The sequence below is a fragment of the Ursus maritimus genome, unplaced genomic scaffold (genome assembly GCF_017311325.1).
Source record: "Ursus maritimus isolate PB19 unplaced genomic scaffold, ASM1731132v1 scaffold_1, whole genome shotgun sequence".
Taxonomy (NCBI): domain Eukaryota; kingdom Metazoa; phylum Chordata; class Mammalia; order Carnivora; family Ursidae; genus Ursus; species Ursus maritimus.
The window spans coordinates 24,728,814-24,741,546 of NW_024423343.1; the positions used below are offsets into that span (position 1 = coordinate 24,728,814).

General features: G+C 33.8%; 1 protein-coding gene across 1 annotated transcript in view; it reads left to right on the plus strand.

The window, feature by feature from the left end:
• Positions 1-12,733, plus strand: part of ERBB4 (erb-b2 receptor tyrosine kinase 4) — a 666,536-nt gene that overhangs the window by 457,796 nt on the left and 196,007 nt on the right. The window contains exons 17-19 of the mRNA XM_008687562.2: positions 634-766; positions 5,230-5,352; positions 8,675-8,773. Coding sequence (XP_008685784.2) covers positions 634-766; positions 5,230-5,352; positions 8,675-8,773 — 355 coding nt within the window. The remainder of the gene's footprint in view (positions 1-633; positions 767-5,229; positions 5,353-8,674; positions 8,774-12,733) is intronic.

Here is a 12,733-nt window from a genome sequence, read left to right on the forward strand (position 1 = left end):
GATTTTGGCAGACATTTGACAGTATCTAGAGAAATTGTCATGACTAGAGGATGGGGTGCTACTGGCATCTAGTGGATGGAGGCTAAGGATGTTGATAAACATCCTAAAATGCATAAGACAGTCCCCCACAGCAAATAAGTGCCCAGCCCAAAATGTCAATAGTGCCACTGTTGAGAAAGCCTACTTTAGACAAAATGTTGAAAATGCCACAACAATATTATTAAAATATATTTCCATTTATTTTCAGAAAAGGTAAAATGAAAATAATTTAAAATGCTTGTGTATCAACATTTTGACACGTGTTCTTCATTCTGTTACCAAGTGTTATTTTGTTGTTGTTGTTGTTGTTGTTGTTGTTGTTGTTAAATGGCATGCTGTGGCCACTCATCTCCAAAGATTAGTTGTATGTGCATGGTTTATTACTTAAAAAACAAAGCAAAACAAAACGTGGGCATAGTTTTTATTCCCTCAAAAATTTTGTGATGGCTCAAATGCATTTTTTATTTGTATTTCTTCTAACTGACTAGACTTGTAATGTGTGGATAATGTATTGCACAACTGCTCTTTTTCTCCCTCTGTCTTGTCTCTCTTCTTAATTTTTTTTTCCTTCTTCTTTTTCATTCTGGTGGGCAGAACTCCGCTAATTGCAGCGGGAGTTATTGGCGGGCTCTTCATCCTGGTCATCGTGGGTCTAACATTTGCAGTTTATGTTAGAAGGAAGAGCATCAAAAAGAAAAGAGCCTTAAGAAGATTTCTGGAAACAGAGGTGTGGTATTTATTTGTTCTCCATGCATTTAGGGACTTTCGTTAGGTTTAGAAGGTTTAGATGATACTCGGTTTTTTAACCCAAGTGAAAACTTTGTTCAATTTCCTGCTGAGGGTTTAAAGTTTATAGCATGTTATACAGAGTTGATGAAAAATCAGAGTATATAGTAAAAGTAGTCAAGGCAGTTTTATAGCTTAAAGAGGACAAATGGCAGAGGTCAAGGAGATTATCTGATTGAATGACAGATCTTATTGAAAAGACGTATCTGTTTCTTTTGGAGGAGGAATCCCACTAGAGTTCTAGGATATTACAGTAGCGGAACTAGAAAACATCTGGATAGAGGATATCTCAACAGCAGAACTAGAAAAATGTTAGAATTTTTCTGATTCAAAATAAAGCCAGATAGGCAAGCAATTTATGCTTTAATTAGGGTCATTAAATTGGTAGCCACTGATCCCATTATATCAATAGTGAAAAGCTGAGCTTACAGGATAAAGCTTCCTATTGTAATCACACAGACCTTACCACACAATTTATGGGAAACATTTAATGTTATGCATGTTAGTTATTGTGAATATGTAAATTGCCAACAAATTATTATAATTTCTCTTATATTGCCACTCTGAGTTCTCTACCATGCAAGGTGATAGTTTTCACTGTGTAGGTTACAGGGGAAAAACAATTACAGAAAAACTATGCATTGCCAGATCCTTTTCAGCTTGCACCTTACCTTCTTTCTCCTGATACACACATCCATGGCTGTTTGAACAACTCAGAGCAATTCTGTTCTGAGACTTAGCTTTCTCTGGATCTGCTTTTTTGCTCATTGTCAGTGTGACAGTCTGACTTTTCCTTTTAACACTGACAGGAATGAAAATATTCATTCATAAATTTTGCAAACTGATCATGAATTAAATTTTAGCTCTCTTACTCTAGAATTTGAAAGTAGATAGAAGAATCATGTGAAATGTTCAGGAAGCTACTTTAGTTACATGCAGGAAAGAATGCCTAAGAATTGGAGTTGTCTAAAATTAGAATGGGTTATCTTATCGATAGAGATATTCAAGCATAAGATAGGTAGTCAGTTATGTACATGAGAAAAAGTAATAGTAATTTTCACTTGAGCTGGATGTTTACAAAAGATCAGCTTGATCGTTTTCAACCTTGCACACGTGAATACAAGTTCGGACACAACACATATGCTGTGCATATTTTCAGTATAGCTAGGATGCTGAAGGCAGATAGAATTCTCCCTCATGGCCTACTTGGGGCAGTCGTGGAGAAAAGTCGAAGAAGTGAAGTAAATTAGAGAGGAACTGAGGGCTTGGAACAGCAGTGGACATTTAGGTGATTGAATAAATAGGAAAGGAATTCTGTCCCTTAACTACATGCAGGAAAGTCTCATGGCTATGCTAACAATTATATGTTTTCTTTTTTAATACGGTGCTTTCTAGGAATGTCCTTCGAATTGACGTTTCACTACTAAATAAACACATACTGATTGGTTTTAGAAGCCGATTCTATTTCTTATAAAAAGTTATTGCTTAGCACTAAATTAGATAATTGTAGGATTCCCATCTTTCTCTCAGTAAAAGTAAATAACTATGATTTTCTATTGTCTAAACAGAAGAGGAATTCTTAAGAGATCAACTCAAATCCTTAAATACTAAAGCTAGAAATCTGTCTCGGATGTGAAAAACTTGTTAAAGCATGATATATTGTTGGAATGTACTTACAGTTAATATGCTTTTCCAAAATCATATTGCTCCAGATTGTCTGTCTTCTGTTACATGCATAAAAGTAGAAAATATGTTTTTTTCTCAACATACACTTAAAATATGCACTTGTAAGCTTGATGCTTTGATGGATACTGTCATTAGAAAGCATTAATGGGACGTGAAGAGTGACAGATTCAGTGCCTACAATATGCAAGCAATGTTCCAAAGTTTTTCAGCTATGTTACATCCCATTTCATCCTTTGACAGTCTTCTATGGTAATTATTGCTGTACCTATTTCACAGGTGGAAAATAAGGTATTAAGAGGGGTAAATTGCTTTCTCAGCCTGTAAGTGGGTGGCAGTACTAGTGTGCAAACCTACAAATTTAAACTTGACACCCTTTCTGCCATACTGGCTTGCAAAATGAGACAATGTTTCTTTTAAAGGTATCATTCTCAAATTCCTGGAAAAATGTGTTTGTATAAATTTTTAAGTGATATCTAAGAAAATTGCAGAAGACTAAACATTGCAGGCACAATTGTGAGGGTTTCAAAATATGGAATTATGGCATATTATATGCCAAAGCATATATTTTATATATATGTGTATACATATATATGTATATATATATGTATATACGTATATATATATATATATATATATATATATGTATATATATGCCCCAAAATGCTGAAATCTAGTCCCCAACCTTGCATATGACTTTTATATGTTTTTATGTCATTTTAAAAAATAATTCATTAAAGTTCCTGATTATATACATATAGTGTGTGTATCAAAATCTACTAAGTAAATTCTGCATCACAGATTTGGATTCAAATGAAGGAGATTCTCTGATGGAATTTTTCCAATTTTGCAAAGGATTTTGTAATTCTTTCTGAGATTTATTTTATGTGATTTTATATGCATTTTTAAAAATGTAAATTTGAAAAAGAAATGGAAACATATTTGTTGTCAAGCTTTTAGACAAGAGCCCAAATTTATTGATAATTTTATCATCTTCTCCGAATTCTTGCCAACTATCACTACACTTATCTACATTCAAGATTCTGTTCAGCTACTTAAGCAGACCATGATGTTCACAGAAGCATAATAATAACCAAGCCACAGGGTCACAGTGCACTTAGCATTGTAAACAGACACTGTGAAATACTGTGATGGTTTTCAAGACCATTTGAGTAGGAGTTGCCTTTAATTATTTCCTTATGCTGAGAGAGAGCAAGCTATTTGTCTGAGTTTAAAGTTTAGTTCCTTTATTTAACTTAAAAAAAGGAAACTTCTATTTCTCTCACTTGCTTTTTTACCCAAGCATAGATAAAAACCTAAAATTTTAACGTAAGATATAGACTTTTGGTACCCAGATTTTCTCTCCTGTTTATACTTTGTTTTGTTCTGTTTTTTCTCACATAGGCAAGAAATTGGTACACATTCACATACCTTTCCCCTGCTTATTCATCCTTTCTGGATGAATGGCAAATAAACTGAACACCTAAAATTACCTGAATTTATCCTTTTTGGCCACACCCAGCTCACTTTATGATCTTGTATTTCCCACCCTAATCTCATCCTTCAGACCTGTCCCACCCCCTGATGTATTCTGCTTTATGTCTTCCTCTTTCTTCCTGATGCTGTGTCCAAACTGTTCTTCACAATGGTAATACCCTCCTCCATGTCAATCCATTTTTATTATCTCAAGAACAATTTTATTTATTTTTGTAAAGACTGTATGTATATATGTATTTATTTTAGAAAGAGAGAGAGAGGGTGAGCAGGGGAAGGGGCAAAAGGAGAGGGAGAGAGAGAATCCCAAACAGACCACACTGAGCCCAGAACCCGGCACGGGGCTTGATCTCAGGACCCTGATAGCATGGCCTGAGCCGAAACCAAGAGTCAGAGGCTCAACTGACTGAGCCACCCAGGCGCCCCCTCAAGACCAATTCTAAAGTGTGCCTCCTCCAGGAAGCCAAAATTAGTGAAACTTTCCCGCTCATGGCTATTCTATCCCTGTGCATTCCATAGCATTCACTTAGGATCTAGAATCAGTTCGCAGAATGTTAGAATATTTGATCTGTAAAGTACTCTAGGGCCTTGCTACTTAAAATGTGTTCAAGGACCATCATCATAAATAGCTATCACCTGGAGTTCTGCAAAAATGTACATTTCAGCCCCAACCTTAGACTTACTGAACTAGAATCTGCATTTTAACAAGAATCTCAAGTAATTCAAATGCACATGAAAGTTTTAGAAGCACTGTCCTGGGATATTGGCATTGTGCTAACTTACTTTCTTCTCTTCTGACACATTTGTCCTGGCTTCCTAGATTTTATTTTTCTATGTATCAAGTCTCCTAAAACAAGAAAGAAAACTTTGCTAGGGTACATGGACCCAACTAAGATCTGAGTCTTAGCTGGAGAGGCCAAAACTGGAAGGGCTTCAAAAGTAGGATCAAGAGCCCCTAATTGTCCTAAATTTCTTTAAAGTCAGGGGTGGGGGTGGGGAATCTCCTAGCTTAGTATGCCTCAAGGTAGGCACACTTTTATACTTGTGTTCACCCAAGCATGAGAAGAGAAAGGATAGACACTGAGGGAATAGTGAGTGATCCAGACGACAAAAAATATTGTTTGTCAAGGAAAGTGTGCTTGTGTGTTTTTTGGTTTGTATGAGGAAGAGGGAGAGGCACTGACTAGAACTGAAAGTTACAGAACCTGTGTTCTTTCTGTTTTGTAGTTAGTAGAACCCTTAACTCCCAGTGGTACGGCACCCAATCAAGCTCAACTTCGTATTTTAAAAGAAACGGAGCTCAAAAGAGTGAAAGTACTCGGCTCAGGTGCTTTTGGAACAGTTTATAAGGTAAGTAAAAAAATAACCCATACCACCAGTTATTTTTGTTTCAGACTTGTCTTAAATCATAGCCAGAGTTAATGCTCTAGCCAACCTCATTTCCTTTTAATATTCAGAAAGGAAAACCTGCATCCTATCGAACAGTTGCTGCGCAAATGAATTCATTCATTTTTGTTGAGCAAGCTGGGATAAAAACCGGCATGAGCAAGCAGGAAACTAGCACAAAGAGCACACTATATAGTCTTTCTTTCCACGCCCTTCTGATCGGCTCTTGATCTCCTCTCCCTGTTGGCAAATTTTGTCCTTATCCAATAGACACAGCTCTAGCCCATTTCCCTTCCCCCTCCGCAGTGCCCCATGGAATCCCAGACAGTCCTGAGCGATATGCAGTAATCCTTGCTCTTCTTTTCTTCTGCCCTTTTATTCCCATGGCTCCCCATCAGGATGGCAAGGCCTATCTCTTTAGGATCTACACAAAGGTGATGATTTGTTAACAGGACAGGATTAACTCCTAAAACACTTTTTTGCCTACCTGTTAACAGATCTGATTAGGCAGAAAATTTTCAGTTTTGATGTCCTCACCATTATATGCAAACTAAAAAAGTGACTTGATTTGTGAAATTCAGGTTAGATAGAATGAGGAGTGAAGTCATGGGTTTCCAATGAGAGAGGTATTTTTGGAAAGACAAAGTTCAGATAATGTCATCTGCATGTTTACTTATTTAGCTTAATTATAAAACCAATTCAAAGGCCAGGCCCAAGGTTAATTGTGGTGAAATTTATTTTTAATGTAAGTAACAAGTATAAGAAACTCTGCTGGCTTAGTGCTAAATCCTTCTTGTAATGTCCATTTTGACAGTTCTCCAAATTTTACTTTGATAGTTTTATGTATTTCTTAAAGCTATATGCATGCCTGCAATTTTTACAAACATTTTTGTTAAAATAGACTGGATCTTAGAAATTTTGCACTTTAAAATATTCATTTTTTCCTACTTAAAACAAATATTTATTTAACAAAAATGTTAACAATTAGAATACAAACCTTAATATTCTCCCGAGTGTTCCCAAAATAATTTAATCTCTTTAAAATAAAATTATTTTATTCTAAGGCAAAAATACAGAAATTTCTTAATCTCTTAGTATACATATTTTGTTCAGTTAAACTCAAAATTATTAATTGAGCACCTAATTTGAATAGAAACTATTCTAGGCTGACTCGGTGCTTTCTAGTCTTCAAATTCTTTGTATGTTCGAAGAAATACAACTTACTTTGTTTTTCTATTTATATTATGCTGGAAATAATGGACTTCCATTTCAAAGATAACTCAATTTTGGATTGTTCCTACCATCTAATCAGCCTTTTATTTTAAAGATGGTATGGTCTGAAAAGTGAATTTTGTTTTAAATCATGGGTACCATTTAACTCAAGAATAAATATGATCTAGTGACCTCAGCAGGGAAAAATTACCCATTTAGACATTTAATTATAAAGCTTTATAAATGTTTGTATTATGAACAATTATTTGCCTGTTGTCCATGAGCGTTGTACCTTTATTGATTTCAATATGGATCAGTATGGTTGATCCTGTTTTAATTAATATATTAGTTCTTATCAACGCATATTGTCTTAAACCATAAAGAACTATCCTTGACCACAGAAATGCAAATTAGATTAGCTAATTATTTGGTTGATTTTTCTCCTGGTTAGAGATACGCTGTGTTTAAGCATAAAAGACTTGAACCAATACCATGGATATTAGTGTAGTTGAATTTTTGTCTGGTCAGGCCTACAAAATAATGACTATACTTATTTAAAAAGCAGTATAAATTAATTCACACTGTATTTATATTTGTATTTCAAAAGTATACTTCAGGAATATTTTAATATTGATGCTATATCTTTATAAAGTAACCCCCCTGTGGTTACTTCATTGAATAATAGTAAGCGTGTTCTCTACCTTAGATACTATCAGTAAGAAAATGTAGCCTAATTGAAAAAAAAAATTATACCACAGGAACTTGGCTTATTATTTTTTTTATTTGACACATAGGTTTCCCTATTCACTTTAAGAAGAACATAGCTCTTAAATTCACCTTCTAATAGTTAAAGCCTTTTTTTTCCGTATTATTCTGACTTTAATAATTCTTGTATTTAGGTCTCCTCATATTATTATAACTTTCAATAACATAAACATATATGTTTTAGCATAGAAGTGCAAAGTGAAAAACTTTTTTTTTCTTTAGTTTACAACCAACTGATATTAAGAAAAACTAAAGATGTTCTCTTTAGAAATAAGAGATTTTTCCCCCTTTCATTTTAATCTTAAAACTGGACTAAGAAGACTTTTTTTTATGTCAGGGCTAATAAATTAAAATTTGAGATTTTCTTGCTTCTGTGTTCATTTGGGACAATATGCTTAAAAAAAATTCTTATATAATTGATGCACCACCCCCATGTCTTATCAAAATTATTGTCCTAATTTAAATGGTTGAATCATCTACTCAGAAATGCTGTTATTTACCTTAATGTTGTACTTGACTCAAGCTCTACCTAGTTTATACTTTCCCAGCGTGTAGATCCTGTTCAGATATTATAATTATATTTTTGTAGGAAGCGAGAACTGGCTATGACCAAAATAGATATTTTATAGTCAGAGATAATAAAAATCCTTGGCACACACATACACAATATTTGATAATAAAAATAAATTAATATGTGCTCAGTACTCCCTAGTACTTGCCTTTGAAAACTAATTCTTAAATAATCACCTTAGAAAACAAATTCTTAAATCAATCCGAACTTTACGAACATGAGAATATATTTTTTTGTATTTTTATTTGATTTAGTTGCAGAATAATTAGGTAATATTAAAGCTGAAAAGAACCTCCAACATTACTTAACCCAATCTTCTAAATTACAAATCAGACAATTGAAGATCAAAAATTAGAACAGTGTTCTCCAAGTCTTAAGAAGTTGATATATCATCCAAATCTAATATTACTATATCTTATTTCATTTTTGTCATTATTGAAAGCCCTTTTCACACATACAAATTGAATTTTATAATAGCAATGCTTTATAATAGTAAACACCTTAAAAGCAGAATAAATATATGATCCATCTTCAGATAATGAAAGCAGACAACAAAGTTGCTAAGTAACTTGTAACATATAACCGGTGTTAGATAAATGTTTGTTGATTGAATAAAAGAATATAGAACCTCTAAATTATTTTTTAAAGAAATTAATAGATTGGTTAAATCATATTTTGTTTCTGGTATAAATTTGTATATCTTCATATAGATTTACTGTGTTTTTTTTTCCCCCAAAGGGTATTTGGGTACCTGAAGGAGAAACAGTAAAGATTCCTGTGGCTATTAAGATTCTTAATGAAACAACTGGTCCCAAAGCCAATGTAGAGTTCATGGATGTAAGTATAGACACCAGGCAGTCACATTTTTTCCATTATTAATAGATTGCTTTTAGAATTAAAAAAAAAAAAAAAGACTTCACTACTTACAAAATTTCCTCTCCAGAAATGGTATACTCTACAATTAAAGCCTTGAGCAGGGGTCAGCAAACTTTCACTTAAAGGACCAGAGAATAAATAGGCTTTTTGTGCTTTGTGGTCTCTGCGGAAACTACTCAACTCCATCAGTTCAGTAGGTAAGCAGCCATAGACACTTAAAAACACAAAACACAAGAATGGGTATGACTGTGTTCCAGTAAACTTTATTTACACAAACAAATTGAAGGCTAAAAGCCTGCAAACCAAATCCTGCTCTCAAGGGCTTTATATTTAACCACTATGCAAAGAAAGGCAAATTGCATTTGGGAGTAGGAAGGATGATCTGAAAAATTAATTGGGCTACTGTATTTTATTATTGTTATGATCTACTTAACAGAAAACATCAATCAAGATTGGTTTCTATAGTAAGTTAGTGTTAAATTTAAATTAGGAACTTACCTAAGTCAGATAATTACCAATTGAAATTTACTTTTTTCAGTTGAAATTCAGAAGACAAAGCTTATGGGTAAAAAGCTCCAACTATAGAAAAATAATAAGAGAGTTCTGAAAAATAAAAATATTTTATAAGGTCAATCAGAACTTTAAGATTTCCCCTAGCAAAAATTGTAGATTGAGCTGTTCAGCAAATTTCAGAAGATTGGACGGATAAAATACTATGTAGTACACTGTTATTTTTTCACATTCAACACAACATATCTTGCCAGAGGTTCTATCAAAGACCCATATATATATTCTTTCTCGTTTAGCATAATGTCTTCAATAATAAGAATGATTTTGATTTTCAAATGACCTTCATATGAAAAATGATGCAAGCATATGCACTTTGATTTTTAAAGATGGATTGCTATATATTTCTACCCAGTTTCTCTTATAAGCTCTTTTATAAGTGGTATAGGAGCTCAGTTTTTGACTTTGGATAATTTATTTGGGTATAATGCTTACTCTCTTATATAAGGCTGCTTTTAGTTCAACAATGTATTGGTTATTAGATAATAGGGCTGATAATTAGCTGGTACAGACCAGCTGCTCTGATCTGTTGGTGCTGCACCTTCCCAGTTGCTAAGTATTTTGAACACCACCCTTGTTACTATCTACCAACACCTGACAGACACTGAATCCTGTAACTAAATAGTGTTTCCTTCTGCAGGTGTCTAAAAGTTCTGACACTCTCTCAGCTACCTGCCCTGGCTTATACAGTAAAATGTAAAACTGAAGCCTTTTTCAGTGATTTCACAATCAATTTTATCTTGATTATAGGAGTATAGTTGTGAAGGGAATTTTCAAAGTGAAAATTATGAAGAAAGAGGACAATGAATATAAACAGTGTATGTTAATATGTAAAACTGATATTAAAAAAAAAAAAAAAAAGGTCTTGCCCAGCCTAGACTGCAGCCAATGCTGAAATTCACAAGAATGCTAATAATCTCTGCTGGAGGCTTGGACAGCCATTTTTGTCATATTTCCATGGAAACAGACTGGCAAAAAGGGGTTAAGAGGCTACAAAATAATCACCTAAGAAAGAAGCTCTAAAAGCTTCATCATGATTTTGAATGATTATTTGAAAGCTCCTAACCCCATCCATTCTTTTTTTTTTTTTTTTTTTCTGATCTGAAGTCTATTCCCATGGAAACAGGAGTGGGGATGGCAGCTTGAAGTCTTAGATTTCTACTGAATTTTAGATGAGGCTCTGATTGAGCCATGAAAAGGGTCATTTTCCTAAATGGTTGATAAATCAGGTGACCAACAGACTCCAAACAGTATGTTCTTTCTAAAAGTTAGAAAAATATTAGGGAAAATATTTTGACTGAGCCTCTCGTACCTTGTGGATAGATGCTAGAAGTCATTAAAAATTGGTGGACTGCTATTGGCAATTTCAATAAATATCAGGCAGAAACACCTCCTACTATTTCCATGACTTCTTTCAAAACATTAGTATGGCATCACAATAATTAAAATACAGTTGCACTGGCAAAATTAATGATAAATTCAGTATTTTAAACAGAATGGTGTAATTTTAATGCAAAATTGCCTACATTTCATACCAACGTTTTTAGCTCATCTACTAGGTGTGTAGATCATTATAAGTACTTACATAACATATCAAACTGCTATAAAAAGCTTCATGCAAGCAAATTTATTTGTAATTTGGACCTAATAATTAAGTTGAAGTTGCTAATATTCCCAAGGTTATTAAGGCAAGTCTTTCTGGCATATCTCTGTTTGGGTTCTTCCAAATGGTAGAGTATTCGAAGTTTAACTTTCAAACTAAAATAACATCTCCTGAAATCATGCTACCTGTTCTTTTGCAAACTAGAGTATGTATATATTTGTTTATATGCATATGTTTTATATGATTTTAAAGAAAGAAAATAAAGCTTCTGAAGATGATAGAAACTTCATACTCTTATTAAACATTAGATCTCTTTGCCCCACCCTACCCCAGCATGCAACTTTATACTCGGGGTAGAATATTCTAGATTCAATAACTATACTACTAAGTTTATTAGATGTAGCTGTACTACTGGTTATTTTAATAAATGACAAAGTGCAGCAACTTATAACTCACTACACCAATTCTTCTATTGATATCCCGGGGCACAGGAGTTGACTTTTGTATTTTCTTAGAATTTTTACCATAGGCAAAAATAAATAAGGAAAAATTTGTGTTCTATTAAAATCCCATGCTAAAAGCAAGAGAAGGAGAATTTGGTCACAAGGCAGTTACTCAACTCATTTGAATATGTCTAATGGATTCAATAATGACAATAATAATACACAGCTAGTGGATGGCCAGTATGTCCTTAATTCCCATGAAGGAAGATCACATTGAGTGACATTAAGAAAATGACCCTAAAAGTCCACCTTCTTAAGAAGAATATCTATATTTATACACACTTAATAGTTTTTGTTTCAAATAGCACCATTTCATTGGAAGAACACGGGGTTTTTGTTTCGTTTTGTTGTCTTGTTGTCTTTTGTGTTTTGTTTTGTTTTCATCCATCAAACGGTATAGAACACATACCTAAAAAATGAGGCTATTGAGCAAGATTCCTGGAATTGGGGACAATGGTCTGGTCAAATCAGACAGACTTCAGTTTGTCTGAATTTCTACTGTTGTTTTGTTGTTGTTTTCTCTGATATTTAAGCCCACTATCAGTTGAAATTATTCTATATGCCTTGGAAGTGTATATGTATTTAAATGTTTTATTAATTTGTATTCTTGAAAAAAATCTTGAGATTAAAAAGACATAATTATCCTAAATTCCAGTGACTGACTAATAATAGTTCAGCTTAGTGCTTCAGTTTCTTGGCTTTAGTGTCAGCTTTCCCATGCCGAACCAACCACCTAGTTCCCGGTAAGGTGCTGCAAGGAAATATGTTTCAAATCACCCAGACTTACTGTGTAAATGGTCATATTTTTATTAAAAGAACTTATTGCCCTCTCCCTATACAATGGTAAATTTTATTTGTCTTACACAATTATTTCACTATTCTCAGAAGAAATGTCCATGTGAATTGTGCTTACATGTTGCTCTTCTTTGTATTGCCTTTATGATATTCAATGACCTTTTTTTAATTGTACTTTTTTTTTTTTTTTTTTTGAGTGAGCGAGAGGGAGAAAGTGAGCCAGCACATGAGCAGGTAGAGAGGGGTAGAGGGAGAGGAAAGAGAATCCTAAGCAGGCTCCATGGTCAGCTCAGCACAGAGCCTGATGTGGGGCTCGATCTCATGACCGTGAAATCATGACCATGAGATCATGACCTGAACATAAACCAAGAGTCAGACACTTAACTGACTGAGCCACCCAGGTGTCCCTATTATATTTAATGTCTTCATGAGAGTTGTTCCAGCTCTAATTGA